The sequence below is a fragment of the Nicotiana tabacum genome, chromosome 4 (genome assembly GCF_000715075.1).
Source record: "Nicotiana tabacum cultivar K326 chromosome 4, ASM71507v2, whole genome shotgun sequence".
Classification (NCBI taxonomy): Eukaryota; Viridiplantae; Streptophyta; class Magnoliopsida; order Solanales; family Solanaceae; genus Nicotiana; species Nicotiana tabacum.
In genome coordinates, this window is record NC_134083.1 from 26,737,351 (window position 1) to 26,754,308 (window position 16,958).

Here is a 16,958-nt window from a genome sequence, read left to right on the forward strand (position 1 = left end):
TTAAGGGCCACGCATATTACTGTCTGGTTTTGGAATTATATCTGTACTGCTAATGAAGTTCCAATCCTTTTTAAGTAACAATGTTAGTCCGTCTTTAAATGTCAATATCCCAAATTATCTCACGATTCAACTACAAAATTTTAAATCATTTGAGAGATCTTCTAATACTTCATGAGGCAGATTTATGAATTTAAGTTTTGATTGTCAATGGTAGATTCGGATTTTTGACATATAGCAGATACTCATTTGAAAAAGTGAGTTCTGAAAAATATATCTAAGTTTTCTTATACTTATTTTTCACATGCATATAGAATTGGATTTTCAAAGAATTAATTATGCTGAACACGTAAGTTCATGATTAGATCAGCCAGTATCGGTTGTAATGTGATAGTATTGCGAAATATGATTATGAATTTATGATCATTTGCAATAGTGGCTATGGCCTTTGGGTTCACTTTATTTGATGTGGTTTCTCTCATTAGTGCCCTTTAAGAGAAATGTAGTTCTAATGATAACTATTTGTGGATGCACCTTTATATCAAGGTGGTGGATCGTATATTTTAAAATGGTTCAAGGACCTTATTTACGGAAAGAATTAACTTAAATAGCCGTCTACTCAAACGCTTGTATAATCTTTATAAATTGCCTAGAAAGAGTAAACAGTAAATTCCAGTGGTAGATTTACGTTTTGAGGTATGGGCGATAAAGCACCCATTGACTTTGCCAAATCGTGTTATGTATTCTTATAGAATACTTAACAATTTAAATAATTGACCATGGGTACCTATTATGATCGTGTTTGACCACCATAAATTTACACTAAAATAAGTGAAACACCTACTATCTGTAAATCCTGAATCAACCACAGCTAAATTTGCCCGGTTATTTGTATAAAAATCCCTTATTTATTTTCTGCACGGTCCAATGCAAACCATGGCTACAATTAAGTTGAGATCTCAATTCCACCACCTTATCCCCTCTCCCTTTCATAAAACAAATAAATAAGCAGAAGTTAGCCGTTGGCTACTTTGAAAACCTGATATAAATATATTCCTATCACACGTTCCTCATGTCCATTCTTCAGATTTTTATTCATTTTATTAAGATTTACGTTTATTATATATACACTCATCTTGTAGTTGAAGTGTTGAACTTAGAATTGAAAGTTAAATATTAAATGAAACACATACCTGGTCTTTCCGATTGACAATTACAAGAATCTGACATTACATCTAATAATCCCATCTTTAAAGAGTTGAACAAGTTTTGTTTTCAAAAAATGGACATTACTTGAGATTCTAATTTTTTTTTTGGCTCCTTATAATTCAATTATGGGGAAAATATGAAAAGTTGAATTTGAATCATGGGATAACTCAATGACAAAGCAAACTATCAGATTATGTCTATAAGGACATTGTTATTAGTATTAAACATAATACGTCAGCTCTTTGATAATGTAATTATCTTTCAAACGATAAAAATATGAACGATAATACTATCAAAAGTCTAGATAAGCTCGTAATAAATTCATACATTTTGCACGATAATAGCGTGAAAGTACATATGAATTATGAGCAAATACAATAAATTTCAAACTAAAGAATAATCACTTTCAATAATTTATTACCCATTTGTCCTATATTATACTACAAACTTGGATCTTATATATCTTTTATTTTTCAAAAAGAATAGGCCAACAAGGATGAAAGTAGAAAATTAATTATCATCATCTCCATTTGGCTATAAAATTAACATATTTTAGTACAGGCTGGTTTTAAGGAAAAAATAAAGACTTGGAAAAGTGTAAAACCATATAAAATTTCTCCAAATATTTCTTTACTGTAAAAAATATCGCCTTTCTGTGTAGATAATGGGGCAAAATGAGGACCCAAATCTACAACTAAATGACCCTTCTCACACCAACCTGTGAAAAAAGCTGAGTCTTTTCTTTTTCTCTATCTTAAACAGACTCAGAATCCTTTTCAAGATTAATTTTTTCTTATTTATTTTCATCACTCCTTTTTAGTGTACTTTATATACCGGTGGCTGAGTTGGGTGAAGTTGTTTGGTGAAAATTGGTTGATTTTTATTGGTGGGATTTTGCACTTTACCTGCGCCTTTCAAACGAGTAGCCTTTAGATTCTTGCTATTTTTTTTATTGGATTTTTCCGGGGAAAATTGATTATTTCTTTTTATTGATGCGTCGTGCGGTGCAGAAAGAATGTTTTTTCCTATGTTTTAAAGGGATTGAGGTTCCTGCTCTTGGTTATTGAACATGGCTTCTGATTGTTCTTAAGGTTTTACAGGTTTGACAAGTCGTGTTTGGTTCGGAAAATTGAGAAAAATAGAATTATATCCGGGCATTGATTGTTCAATTGAAGAGTAATTTTTCCTTATTTGTAAAAATTTTTAGCTCTTTCTTTCCGGTTCCTATTAGGGTTCTTGACTATAGCTTCTCAAGAACAGAACTTTATTTTTTCCTTTTTACAGAACCTAGATAAGTTTTTCTTTGTTCTGGAGAATTAGGAGTAATCCTTACCTTTTTGTATACCCTTTTGAATCAAAGCAAAGAGATACTTCTGTTAATTGTGATTAGTGACCTCCAATTTGACTTGTCATTGGTACATTTTTTGTTCTTGATTCTGCTACTTAGATGATTGTAACAGGGAGATTCTGGTTGTAGAACTAGGTTAGTATTATCTGCTGTGAGGAATTGCAGTGAACATGGATATTTGGGTTGTGGCTGCAGCTGCCGGTGCTGGTTATATTGCCCAGCATTGGAAGGATCTCTTAAAAAGCAGACATGATTTTTCAGAATCGTCTCTTAAGTCTCCTAGTTTTCTAAGAACTGACTCATTACCGCATATGCAGCAAGTTCTGGATAATAATTGTTCCTCCCCTGTAGAGACACCGAGAAAGAAACTAGGTGAATGTCATGATCTAGAAGTGGCTTCCACTAGCACTTTGGCTGGTGAAAACCTAGGGATGTCGTGTGGAAGCATATGTGATGACATTAATGAACCTGGATATGAGTCATTACTTCCCCCTTCTACGACTGAATTGGCCTTTTCTTATGGTGGTAATGCAAGGAAAAAGAGCAGCCTCAGGAGTAGAAGAAAAATTGGGCATCTTATAAAGCCTCTAAATTCTCTAGAAAGTTGTCTCATGGCTCAATTATACAAGGAACATGGTGAAGTTGAGGACTTTATTTTTACTTCAAACTCTTCCCCATGGACACCAACAGCGAGGCCATTTATAGTTACCGATGGAAGCAGAATTATAAGCAGAGGTACTTCTAATTCCTTAAGTACCTCAAGAGGCGCTGGACATCATAAGCTGCAGGATAGCTTTTCACAATTGAATACTGTATTTGGAGTCCCTCAACTACCTAGCGTTGGATCTATGGAGCTCCAGGGAAAAGCCAAGGTGAAGGATCATTCCAGAAGATTTAGTGATTTCACTAAAATGAACAATGAGAGACACGGCAGTTTACAAGGTAATTTTTTCTGTTGGACACTGATTTTATAACTGTTTTCGTGGTAAAATTTAATGAAATAGATAGATTAGATTTTAGACTTTGGAATAGCAACATTCTTTGAAAGAATTTAAAACCAGTAGAGCCAAGGGGATGTAGCTCCCAGGTATTTTCCATCAAGATAATATGCTAATGCGCAGCTTTTTAAAATGATAGTTAACTTTCACACGATGAAACTCATGAATGATTTAGCCGTTTACCTGCAACAGTCGATGGAACACAAAATAATTTGTAAGCGAGATGGTCGTTTTGTACCTTAATCAGTGTCATGTCTGTTTCTTTCTTTAGACTTCTACTTCAGATACTAAGACTTTCGAAGCTCATAACTGCTCATGACTTTCCTACTAATGGCACAATAAGTAAATACTAACTTCTTCTTTTTTAGTAATACTAACAGCTCCTATTATCCCCCATTTTATGGTTGTCTTGAAATCAGGATCATCTCGTGGTGTGCTGCTTTTCTGTCTTGGAATATCTGTGGGCATAATATCTTCTTTCTGGAAAAATAGAAATGAAATGGATAAATTAAATGAGTTGCTGAGACAGTCAGAGAATTTGGTTCAAGATCTACATGAGGAACTTGAGATGAAAGATTCATTAACTGTGGAAGAGCTTGCCGCTGAAGATTGTGAGTCACAAGATACACATAATGATTCTTCAAACAATGGAGCTTTACATGAACCTTCCCCTAAAGGGAAGTTGAATAAGTCGTCAACAAATTACGATGAGGACTGTCAAAGCCAGAAGACAGAGGAAGAATCTATGAGTAAAATTGAAGCAGAGCTTGAAGCTGAACTGGAGAGGTTAGAATTAAGTATGAACTCGTCTAAGTTGGAGGGGAAACTCGCAGAACTAGATGAGGTAGGAATACTTTCTGATTCATTCATCTCTATGTCCCTTTTTTTCCTTTTCCCGTAGCAAAAATACAACTTGCTTACTTTGATACTCCATTCTTGCAAATGCAATTATCTTATTAGAGAAGTTAATTTAGGCATTATATGCACATAAGCATTTTGGTCCATGATCTACAACTGGTTAACTTTGACAGCTTATGAATTTATATTTTTTCAAGGAAGCCGTAGCGCTTATGGTTTGTAACGGATAAGCTTGATTTTCTTATATGCTATGCAAGATAGATACTTCCATCAGTTCTTGCTATTAGAAATAATTATTCAGGATGATCCCTCTGTTGCTTATTGATTTCTGGTGTTGATGTTGCATATTGTTGCTGAGCTCTTTAGTCTCTAATACTTCTATTAGTAGGATGTGTACCTTACATTTATTAGTCATATGATCAGGATCTAATATCTTTATTGAACTTTATGAAAATATATTTGTTGTTCTCTTAGACATTATATCCTTATGCTTTCTTCAGGTTTGCCCCTTTTTTCCCTCTCTTGCTATCTTCTTGATCTGGATAGTATAGATCAGCAACTTTTTCAGCTTATACTATGTTAGGAGGGCTCTTCTTTAGAAGATTGAGAAAATTTTACTTGCGAATTTGTTTTTGTGCTTCACTTTACTTGATCTACTGTGCAATTTAGGCATATCTTGTGTTTGCATTCTCTTTGTGTTGGAGATCTTCTTAATGTTTTCTTTTCCAGATTTTTGTTGAACTTTGTGGTCCGGCCCTTCCCCGCACCCTGCACATAGAGGGAGCTTAGTGCACCGGGCTGTCTTTTTTTTCTTGTCAGTCTTTAATCATCACTATGATCTCTAGCTTTTGCAAGTATCATCAATCTCAATCTTCATATCATCAATCTCAATCTTCATCAAGTTGCTCTTTTCCTTGATCCACTAATGAAGAAGTTCAATATTCATATTTTTACTAGGAGAACCATTAGGTTTATGATTGGTAGGATGAGTATCATCCATATTTGGTTTCTAGAAGGAATCTATGTTATAGTTTGAAGACTTCATAGCATAGTTCTCAGGAGAGACTTAGAAGTTATGACTGGTGCAACTCTTTTACATCCACTAGTAAATGAAAATGAATCTCATTGCTATACGACTTAACAACTAGAACCCGGTGCCAATAGGTTGCTTCGGTGAAAAGAAAACGGAAGACAACCTATACGTGCCATGTTAAGCTATACATGTATAGAGTCAGTTGTCTGCTATTTTAAAGAAGCTTTAATAAGTGTTCAATCTTTTGCAGCTTGATCCAGGCTTTGTGCCAGATCTAGCCGAGGGGGAGTTAAGAGCTGAACTCTTTAGTAGACAGGCCAAAGGTCAACCTTATGCAGATCAGGATGGTAGTGCAACCTCGACCCCTCGTCCTGTTGACTATGCTGTCTCGCCAAGAGAGCTGAGCTTACGGCTGCATGAAGTCCTTCAATCACAATTAGAAGAACGCCTCAAGGAACTTGAGATGGCACTTCAGAACAGTGAAAGGAAAGTTCGGTATATGGAAGCAGAACTTGTAAGTTCTTGGAGGGATTCCTCAAACAGTGAAGGGGGTTCTTCTTCCACCCATGGTAGTCCTGTAACTAAAGTTGAACAACGTCCAGCAGATCAGCCCGTGGTAATCAATTTATCCGGGGAAGCTTTAGATGCATATAACGAGGCTTTTGATGAGTTCACAAGGTTAAATGAGTCAGAGGAAGAGGATATTGCTGTTGTATCAGAGGTTAAGGACAGCAACCACCAAGAAAACTCGCGGTCACATGAACGAGACTTTGACTGGATTGAGAATGGTAGGACGAATGATGAAAGTGAAGATGGTGATGATGAGATGGAAAAGTTGTTAATTAGGCATATTGTTGAGAAAGCCAGGAAAGGCTCTCCAGCAGTTTTAAATGTGCAGAGAGCTTTGTTCTCACTTGATGATAATGAACATTGATATATTCCCAATACAAAGTAAAGAGGAAAAAAAGATTTTTGCAGCTAATTGACTACTTTTCATGCACCCACAACTTATAAGTCAATTTGCCTGTATTCTCAAATATGAACCTTTTTCAAACTCCCAAATCCTAGATAACTAGTTCTTTTTTAGCAGAATGTTTGAGCTTAATCAGCTTGAACTACCAAATGCCTCTGTCCCTAAAGGGTAGGGTTGGTTTTGGGGGGGGGGGGTAGCTATGGTAAAAAAGAACCTTATATTATTACTAATAAGGTTTAGTACAAAACCCTTCCAAGGTTGTTAGACACAATTAAAAAAATTAAAAAGAGGATGAAGAAGTTATAATTTACTGATTAAGATGTATCTTGCGCCTTAAGTAAGGGCTTACTAATAACATACATGGGATTTACCTTCTTTTCCTATTTTAGTTTCTCCCTAACAAGTTTCTTCTCTTACTTTTAGCCCGTTATTTCAGAAATTACAAATTTTCTCTTAATAATCCTTTTCCAAAAGCTCTTAAAATGTTATTTATGGACTTTATGATTTTAGAATTATATGTATAAAAAATGATAATAAAAAACTTTAAAAAGTGCACATGCATCCAATGTGGGTCATTATCTAATTAAACTTAAGCCCGACTTATAGCAAATGATTAACAGATCAGGCGTCCTAAATCTCCTAGGACTAAAACACTTAAACTTTTTACCTTTTCTTTTGGGGGTGAGAGTTTATATATTGTGCGTAGTTGCTTTATGATCATTCATAATTAGGTTTCGCCTACTGTGAAGAATTGACAAAGCTTTACACTTGAGAGGTTAGACTTCTCTCCCCTCTCCTCTTTCGATAATTAATACTACTACTTTATTTTTTTTGTTCATAAGCTGATTCCCTTTTTGGTTTTAGTTTTATGTTTTACTTTTTTCTCTTCGTTTTCATGTATATAGCATGTTGGCTTAGTTATGGAGTTCAAATTATTTTAGATCATCCCTTGCTGTTTTTTTAAAAAAATGCTTTTATAGTTGATTGTTGTCGTCTTGGTTATTAATTCATGTATTAATTGTCATGACTAGGGTAAAGGGGACTAGTTTTGTTCCAAATTATAACACAATGGAAAAGAAGAACAAGGCTCTCGGTTTAATTTCTTCTTTTCTCAAACGTGGGAAGCAACAAGAGGCAGCAGTTGAAGACGAATGGATATTTATGCTGGAAAATCAAATTGATGAGAAAAGGGAGAAGGAACAACAATTAGCAACGCTTTTAATTGTGGTTGGTATCGTGCTGCTTTATGTCAACTATTTTCCTGTGCTCCTTGTAATTGGGAAGGATTTTGGCTCATTTGTCTCCAGATTCGTTAACTTGTGCTGTGCGTTGGCTATCATTGTTACCGGTTTAATAATGCTCGACCCTAAGGAGATGGACAATCAAACCCTTAAACACTAGGGTTTTTTTTTCTCTTTTAAACATTTATTTTTGGACAATATTTAGTTGAGTTAAAGTTGGAAAAGAGTATTTGAAACTTTTTTATGTGGAAGTTTGCTGTCTTTGGAATATTATTTAATGTTAGCCAAGTTCCTTATAAATTGATTACAAAAGCTGTGATCACTTTTTTGCAATAATTACCACTCCTACTTAATTTGTTTGCTCGAAATATAGAGTTCAAAGTGTAGTTTATTGTCTTTACTCTTGAGTATTTTTGCTGAGTCCAAAACTTCTACTCTAATATATAGATATGCATTAATGTATGTGATCTTAGATCAATATTAATTTCAGTAATACCTTTTCCTTTATATTTTGCTTTCACCGACCTTAAATCTTCTATAATTAATATAATGTTATCTTGATTGTTAAATCTTCGAATTCGAATTGTTATGCATGGCTGTTCTCCATAAATAAGAAAAGTTAGTGCTAAGCAATATCATACATCTAATATGTAGCAGTTACATCTAATATGTAGGTCCAATTCTCGTCTATCTTAAAACAAACTAATTAAGGTAAAAGAGAACTACATATAATGTCTTTAATGTAATGATTAAAATCTTTGAGAAATACTCACTCAACTAATAGTAAATTAGGGGTCATTTAGTCGGCGGAAAAAGAAATAACAATTTTCAGATAAAATACGAGATTATTTTATTTTGCGTTTGGACATGAGTATTAATTACTCTCGAGAATCACTTTATAGTAAAATTGTGAGATTAATTATCTCATATTGGAATATTATTATCCGTCCCACCAGGGCCGGCTCTAACATGATGAGGGGCAAGGCATGTGCCTTAGGCCCCCAAATTTGGGGGGGGGGGGCCATTTTTTAAAAAGAATAGGTTTATAGGTATTTAAAAAATAAATATTTAATTAGTACTTTTTAATACAAAATTAGAGTTTTTAATATAAAAAGGAAATAGAGCTCTTTAGATATGTAAATAAAGTAATAATTTAACATATTTAAAAATTGATAGATGAATAGTTTTCGCAACGTTTCAGTTTTACTCTTTCATTAGATAATGTATACAAAAATTCACACTCCCTTTCTTAATATGTCTAAGTTAATCTTTCTTTTCTCTAATCTCTTTATATTTCAGAAACCCCTATATATTTTCTGTCTTTCTCTTTAATATTCGTACTCACCTTCTTTCTCCAATATTTCATTACTCACTTTCTTTCTACAAGATTTCATTAGCTTCACTGTTCAACAATACTTTTAAGCTTCCAATAATTCTATATTTCTATTGCTCTATAAAATATTATCTAATAGCAACAATATCTCAAGAAAAATTAAATGAGCTGGCTATATTATCAATTGAGTAAAGATAATTAGAGAAAATCGATTATAAAAATAATTATTAACAACTTTGTATTTCAAAAAGTTAGAAGAATATATTTCAAATAAAACGTATGTTATAACTATCTTTTAAAAATTTAGACCCCATATTAAACTTTTGCTTTAGGCATGCATATCCTTGAGCCGCCCATGCGTCCCACCAACCAAACGATCCCTATGGTGCAGTGCGTATTTAGAGATATCACTCCTCGCTTAGTTGGGCCAGACTCATGTATTAGGCCAGCTTCCGAACTCGGGTCTAACTCGGGTCGGGTTGTCTCGACATCTATTAGGAGATCCAAAGTCGAAATTGGAAATACCCAAATTTTCTCACAGACCATCAACTGACCACTGAAAATCAAAAGGCAAATTTTTTGGGAGCTCCAATTCCAATGGAACAAAATCCAAAGCCCAAAAGCGTTCTTGATTCACTGGGTGAAGAAATAGTTAGAATCGTCATACCGGTCTCAATTTGCATGCTCATAGTGGTCATTCTTGTTTCAGTACTAAACACTGATTCAGATTCCTCAGGCCCCTCATTTACATCTGTAGCCACAATTGCTTACACTGAGAGCAGCTCAGACTCAACGTGGGACAAATTGAAAGGTGCCCTTTTGAATGCTTTGGTATTTGTTGTGGTTGTTACTGCTGTTACATTCCTTTTGGTGTTACTTTTCTACTTCAGATGCACCAAATTCTTGAAATACTACATGGGTTTCTCGTCTTGTCTTGTTTTGGGATTCATGGGTGGCGAAATATCTCTATTTTTGATATCAAAATTCAAAATTCCAATTGATTGCATTACTTTTGCATTGAGTTTGTTCAATTTCACTGTTGTTGGGGTTTTGGCTGTGTTTATGTCAAAGACAGCAATTATAGTTACCCAAGGATATTTGGTTGTTATTGGAGTTTTGGTTGCTTATTGGTTTACAATGTTGCCTGAATGGACTACTTGGGTGCTTTTGGTTGCAATGTCATTGTATGACCTTGCTGCTGTTTTGTTACCTGGTGGGCCCCTAAGGCTACTTGTTGAGCTTGCAATATCTAGGGATGAAGATATTCCTGCTTTGGTTTACGAGGCTAGGCCGGTTATTAATCATGATTCAGTTCCGAGGGGTTCTGTTGTGCAAAGGAGAGTTTGGAGAGAAAGACGGGACAATGATTTCGGCTCCAATGAAAATTTAGACTCTAGGTCTAACTTGAATGCAATTGTCAATTCTAGTTTGGAATCTAATTCTGGTCTTGAAAGGTTTTCGTCAATCGGCAGTGATGAGAATGAGAGGAATGCGGCTGATGTGGAGGACGGTCAAGTTTTAAGAGCTGAGTCTGAGCTGGCTGCACCGCTAATTCAACATAGGATAAATGTCAGAATGAATTTACAGGAAGGGTCAAATGATGATTTTGTACTTGAAGGAATCGGGTTGGGATCCTCAGGTGCTATTAAGCTGGGGCTAGGAGACTTCATATTCTACAGTGTATTAGTAGCCAGGGCTGCCATGTACGATTTCATGACAGTTTATGCATGCTACCTTGCTATTATAGCTGGTCTTGGTATCACTCTGATGCTTCTTGCATTGTATCAGAAAGCTTTGCCTGCTCTTCCTGTGTCTGTTATGCTAGGTGTCGTGTTTTACTTATTAACTCGGCTATTGCTCGAGACATTTGTTGTACAATGTTCTATGAACCTGTTGATGTTTTAGGAACATGATTTCCCCGTCAATTGATGGAGCTACTTTCAATCAATAATAATTCTTCACTCATATCTGTTATAACATCTTTTTATTATTTTGACCATGTTCCAAGTTGGCCGAATTGCATGTATGGATAGATTATCTGTAGCATGGTAAGTGTTTTTGTCAAATAAAAGAAAGCAGCTAGTGGTTCAAGATGTCCGAAATGCACAAGCGCTACTCCATGGATACGAGATACACGAGCTAGTGGTGGTATGTACTAAACTAGACCGTAGAATACCATTATATGCCAACATGTTGGTACATAGTTTATGCCTTTTATAGCGGTGGATGCATATCATACAAACGCCTTTTATAATTGGCACGTGACACAAACTATCAATATTCTTGCATTGGCAGTCTGCAAACATGCTTATAGTGACCAGTAACCTAAAGCAAGAAAGAAATTGATTATATTCTTTCTGAACACAACCAATTGTGTAGGATTCAGTAAGATCCCAAATCTCTACAAGCTTTGAAGTATTTTTCTATTTTTAAAGGATCACTCATAGAAGTGATTGACATCTTCGATCTAGGAAAAATAATCTCGGGGTTGATCTTGCCCCTAACGTTTGGTTCAAGTGGAAAAGGTTGAGGGATTTATGACTTAGGTCACATGTTGAGCCCTGCACAATGCGAATTAAGCCTGGTATCTAAGTGGAGAAGGGTAGAGGGGCAGACCCATTATCCTGAGTTTCGAAGGGTGCGGTTGGTCCCAAATGGATTTCTCGGTCATCAAACAAAAAATTCTCTGTTGATCTTTTTATTTTGAGTCAGATGTAGTTTACAGTCATTGTCTGAGAGACGTGCATTTCTGGAATATAATTAATGTTGTCTTTCATGATTGACCTTCACAAACACAAAGGTGATACAAAATCACAAGATTGTTCATCTTCGCATCCTTTTTGCCTTTTGCTGTGTTACTTTTATGTCGTGAACTTCTGACATATATTGACGTCAAATTGCTTGAGTGCCTTTGACAATATTCAGGGGGAGTTTCTTTGAGAATGGTAACAGTAATTTTCAGGGGGAGTTTCTTCTTTCCATTCCAGAGAAAATGTGCTTCAAATACCTTTTATTATCAAAATTTCAGCAGAGAGTATGTTTTATTCTATTGTTAAAGTAAGTTTTGATCCGTTTGAAACAACATGGCTCATCAGTGTGCTTGCCGCTATAGTCATGGAAACTATAACTTTCGCTCAAATTGATGACTAGAACATTAAGCCCTTAACACATATTATTAGTCCTTATTTTCCTTATTTGAAACGGTAATATGGGAACTCGACAATTATTATTAATCTACTGCCAAATTTTCCCATGAAGTTGATAGGAGTCATTTCATCTATAATACAGAAAAAGGGGAATACTAAGGAAGGTCTGAAGTCTCTACTCTCCAAAGCTGGAGTTGGCATCTTACGATATCTCTGCCTCCATTTACATTCTTTGTCAAATTCATTATGTCTAATTATCTATTTTATTCCGCTATTTGTTCTTTATACTTGTGATTGGTTGGACAGACAAGGAATATTTGGATTTTAGACGTATTATTCATGTCGAAGGTTACTTAGAGAAGTGTGTATTTCTTGTATAAAAGTCATTGCAAACTCATCGGAGAAGTTGCAGTTGCCCGTAAATGACTAAAGTTTCTCTTATGCTTGCAATTTCTTCTTGTTTGGAAAAGAATCATGTTGAATCAAGTATATTTCTGGAGATACTGTACGAGACTGAGCATGATTTTATCAGATCATTGATCAATGGACCTGAGTACACAAAGATTGTGATGTTTTGTTTTTTGTTGGTAAAATACTTCCTTCTATAGTGGTGCTGTTAATGGTAAAATCTTGTCGTTCTTTTTTGACGTTTCTCTGTACTGGCGAAAGGTAGTAACTGTGAACGATTTAAGTATTACCTACAATTATATGTTCCTTCCTTGGATTCCCAGCTCTACTCTGAAGTTTGAGTTGTTAAATGCAATAGAAGTGCTCTTGCATTTTTGCAATAGTAGAAGAATTGGAGCGACTCTCACATTGATTATGAAGCATACAAGCCGACCATGTTTACGGGATGACCATTTTTAGGTCAATTCTAGAGAAAATGACATTTAACAATTCATTCCGGTATTTAATGCAGAATTATTGAAAATGAGGGTTCCATAAATGCGGAAAGGAACAATTATTTCTGGAAATCAGATAATAGACTGGTACACTAATCTACAAGAATCCTATGTACCAGCACTAAGGAAGAAGTTATGAATTGGACAAAGAGGAAAGGAACAACAACTTCTTCTTCTGTCCAAGTTAATTGGAAACAAATCAATAAATGCCATCTTCTGTTGAAACCATCAAATTAAAAGGAATGCATATACCAAAAAGGTCATGATGATACTAGATTAAACTGGAGAACTATAGGCAGCAGCTATACAAGGGGAAAGGAAAGGGTACAAAGACACCAAGTCACTACTTAGTTGATAAATTACATATGAATGCATGAAAAAAGAGCATACACTTCAACCATAAAAATTCAACTTTCACCTCCTCCATTGATGATGATTCAGTGACTTTGTTGAACCTTGAAAAAAATCCAGGAGATACTTCTCCAACTCATCTTCAGTATACTTTATGTGCTTGTCACTAATAGATTTCTTCACATGTCCAATAAATGGCCTGTAGGCATGAACAACCTTTAACGCTGTTGAAATTCTCAATTCTTCTCTAAGCTCAATATCTGGGATAGTCCATCCTGTCTGGTTCTTGTACACATCCTCAAAAGCAATACTGAAATTTCTGCACCTCTCCTTGAGAACTGTCTTTCCTGATTTCTCATAACCGGTAATCAAAGACAAGATAGGACTCCATGTTATTCTCTCGTACCTTTTTTCGTGCTGCACGTATCTTACAATACGGTTTTTTATCCACTCATCACCAAAACAAGTTCTAATTTTGGAGTTCTTGATTTTCTGAACCATGTAATGGATGTTGTTCATCAGAAAGATGTGCTTTAAGGAACCATCTTTATATAAATTGGACCTTTTGTCAAGGTTGGATTCAAGCATGGATGCTACTGACTGCAAGTGAAGAGCCAATGGACATGAGAATTCAGAAGAAACGTCGAGCCTGGCCATAGCATCAACAACGCCTTCCAAATTCTGTACCTCTCTGTCCTCAAGAAGGAACTTCAAGGTATCACAATATTCTGAAAGAAGCATGAAATAATTGATAACGTACTTGGTAAGAGGATGAACACCTCCTCCGTAGAAGGGAGTTGTTGAAGTGTTTGAAGCAATGTGATTCCCTAACTCCAGAAAGATTGCTTTTGCAGAATCTCCAAGATTTTTCAGGAGTTCATGGTACTCCATTTTAATGAAACTACCCTGATTTTCACAAAACAAAGCATCCACGTCTAGACAAAGATCTCTTAGAAGCTCAAACATATCAAGTAAACAAAAAAGGCGTTCTGGCCGAAGGGGGCCAATAGCTACAGCTTGGCCAAAATTTAAAAGACACAACATTGCATCCTTTGAAGCTTCAATGAAACAGTTTGAGCTAACAGATCCAAACTCACCTAGAAGTTGATCAAAGAGGTTTTTCTCACTAGGGAGATAGAATGCAATAACGTTCTTCGTTGCCTGGCGCCACTTCTTTATTCTGCAACTCAAACAAGTCCAATCCATTCTCAGCACATCTTCAATGCTGGTTTGTTGCATACAGAAAAGCCTTAAGTAGTCATTTAATGCATCTTTCCAGAATCTGATAAAGACCTGGCAAAATTCCTGATCGTAATGTGAAGCGAACATTACATCTGCAATAGACTTGACATGAGGAACAATATATGGATGAACCAAATCCATTATACATTCTTCTGATTCAGCTCCACTACTCTCCCTGCAAGAAGTTCCCACAACTGAATCATTTTCAGTTGAAACCATCGACTCCTCATCCACAACGAACTCTTCACACGAGTGGAATGACACATAATCATGCCCAAAACACAGCTTATTCTGTGCAAGAATGTTGATAACTTCTTCCTGCAGTTTTGCCATTGCCATTTGCAACACACTGTGAGCTTGATTAGCTAGTCTGTTTTGTTTCCCATTATGGTTTGGAGCCACGCTTTGCAAGGTCACCGTTATAGTTCGAACTTCTTCTACAGCGTGCAGGTACTCAAGAAGTTGTGAAGGACCAGCATCCCATATCTTCAAGAAATTCGACTGCAAAGTCAAGATCTTTACCTGAGCTGACTTGAACCTACCTTCAATCTCTCTGAGACTTGAGGTCTCATCCTCTTTTGCTTCAGTCATTGCAGCCAAGTGAATGTCAAGATCGGCTAGACTTCTTCTAACTTCAATGCTCAAGCTCGTGCTGGCTCGTAACGCCTTCACAAGGTGATGAGCTGCAGCAATTATGTGTTGTTCCCCATCAGGAACTGTGACCACTGATTTATCATCACCCATTTCCAGGCAAAAGGTACAACAGGTTGGGTTAAAGTCAAAGGCCTAAACTTTGGATGATCCTTCCTCCTGAATCTTGAAACTAACCTCAAGCTCTATTTTTCTGATGAAATAGGTAATCAAGAGGCCTCTCCGCCCCCTTTCTTTCTATATGTTTTCTGATTGGATCAGAAATTCAGAAACCAAGACTAGTAGCCAGAATATACCTCATAGATTAACATCAAGTCCTCAACAGCCCAAGAATTCTAATGAAATAGGACATGTTTCAGCAAAAAGACACCAACTTCAATGTTTACGCAAAATTGGGATGTACTTCTCTTAAACCTTTTATACGGTCACTAACATTAAAAGATTAGAAGGCATCAGGGGACAAATTCCAGAAAACTAAGGCAAACATCCACAAATCACATGATTGCAACAATATAATAGAGTGTACACAGTACAAGACAATCATCTAGACATCAACTGCCAAATACTGTTAAATAGAATGTTAAAACAGCAACATGACAAACACAAAGTTTAAGTGCTAAAGATATGGACAAAAGGGATTAAACAGAGTGTCTAGATGAAGAAGCAAGAAAGTATATGAAACCTCAAGCCAAGATTGTGCTTGTTTCTTGGAGCTCTCTCATCAAATATCTTTTGAGTCAGGAAAAGAACAAAAAATATCTACAAAACATAGTAAAGTTACTAAGTTAGGGAGGATGAGATGATAAGATATCAAAAATAGAGTTTCTGAATAGAAAATTTACACTTTTACGCGTTTTGTTGGAAACGAATGGTCCTAAAAAAATAAGGACAAAAGGGCACATAGTGGGAGTATTAAGGATTGAGATTTTCCACTAAGAGAATGGGTTTATGAGAAAAGTACTAGAACAAGTACTTTCCACTAAATTACATGAATATGTTAGTAGTCAAAAATGAAGAATGAAACTTCCTTGGGATTTAATCTTTTGGAATATAAACTAAGCAAAAACAAATTCAGCGTACCTACTGGAATAAAACTTGACGCTATTTCTTTCTGCTTAAATAAAACCAGAATTTCTAATTAATATTCTTGGCAGTGCTCTGTCGCACACATGGTGCCTTTGACTATTGACTGGTGGAGTATTGAGAGACATGAAATATAATCCACCCACCGGACCGCGACCAATTAACGTTGACGTGTTAATGTTGTACCAGTCAGACTGACGTAGGTGCCTACGTGTACATGTTCCTCTCGCTTTTGTCAGCTTTTTACTTACCACGTAAGAAGTAGTATAAAATTTAGAGCAAAAGATATCGGCTTCTGAAAAAGAAAAAAGAAAAAAAAATAACAAGTTTGGACTTGTTTGTTTAATTATATTAGCGATTGTTTGGTTCAACGTATAAACAAAAATAACTTTAACTTAAAATTCTGTGTAAGTTATAATCCGATACCATTTTTGGTTGGTCGTACAAAAAAGTGGCGTTTAATTGACCTATTAAATTTTTTGCATTGCAAATGTCCGCATAAGTTATACAAAAATATTTAAAAAAATTTATATAATAAAACATGAAATAAAGACATACATTAGCAATATATGTAAAAGAGTTACTTCCTTAGG

At 35.5% G+C, this 16,958-nt stretch overlaps 3 protein-coding genes and 1 long non-coding RNA gene across 5 annotated transcripts; 3 read left to right on the forward strand and 1 right to left on the reverse strand.

Moving 5' to 3' along the window:
• The first annotated feature begins 1,776 nt into the window (after positions 1–1,776).
• On the forward strand, positions 1,777–6,425 carry LOC107823684 (uncharacterized). Its single transcript, XM_016650376.2, has 3 exons — positions 1,777–3,496; positions 3,972–4,396; positions 5,694–6,425. The coding sequence occupies exons 1-3, from the start codon at positions 2,725–2,727 to the stop codon at positions 6,375–6,377; spliced, it is 1,881 nt and encodes a 626-aa protein (XP_016505862.2). The 5' UTR covers positions 1,777–2,724; the 3' UTR covers positions 6,378–6,425.
• A 205-nt stretch (positions 6,426–6,630) lies between these two features.
• On the forward strand, positions 6,631–7,993 carry LOC142180270 (uncharacterized). Its single transcript, XR_012708587.1, has 2 exons — positions 6,631–7,191; positions 7,448–7,993. It is a non-coding gene; the product is annotated as an uncharacterized LOC142180270 (long non-coding RNA).
• A 1,448-nt stretch (positions 7,994–9,441) lies between these two features.
• On the forward strand, positions 9,442–10,955 carry LOC107823683 (presenilin-like protein At2g29900). Its single transcript, XM_016650374.2, has one exon. It carries the CDS (start codon positions 9,588–9,590, stop codon positions 10,893–10,895), a length of 1,308 nt encoding a protein of 435 aa, XP_016505860.1. The 5' UTR covers positions 9,442–9,587; the 3' UTR covers positions 10,896–10,955.
• Positions 10,956–13,287: 2,332 nt separating this feature from the next.
• LOC107823682 (exocyst complex component EXO70E2-like) lies at positions 13,288–16,379 on the reverse strand. 2 transcript variants are annotated; one of them, XM_075251599.1, is made up of 2 exons: positions 16,363–16,379; positions 13,288–16,041 (listed from the first exon to the last, which is right to left on the reverse strand). In XM_075251599.1, exon 2 carries the CDS (start codon positions 15,373–15,375, stop codon positions 13,453–13,455), a length of 1,923 nt encoding a protein of 640 aa, XP_075107700.1. In that variant the 5' UTR covers positions 15,376–16,041; positions 16,363–16,379; the 3' UTR covers positions 13,288–13,452. The 2 variants fall into 2 exon arrangements, with proteins under 2 accessions (XP_075107700.1, XP_075107699.1); XM_075251598.1 differs by lacking the exon at positions 16,363–16,379 and adding an exon at positions 16,125–16,356.
• Positions 16,380–16,958: the final 579 nt, after the last annotated feature.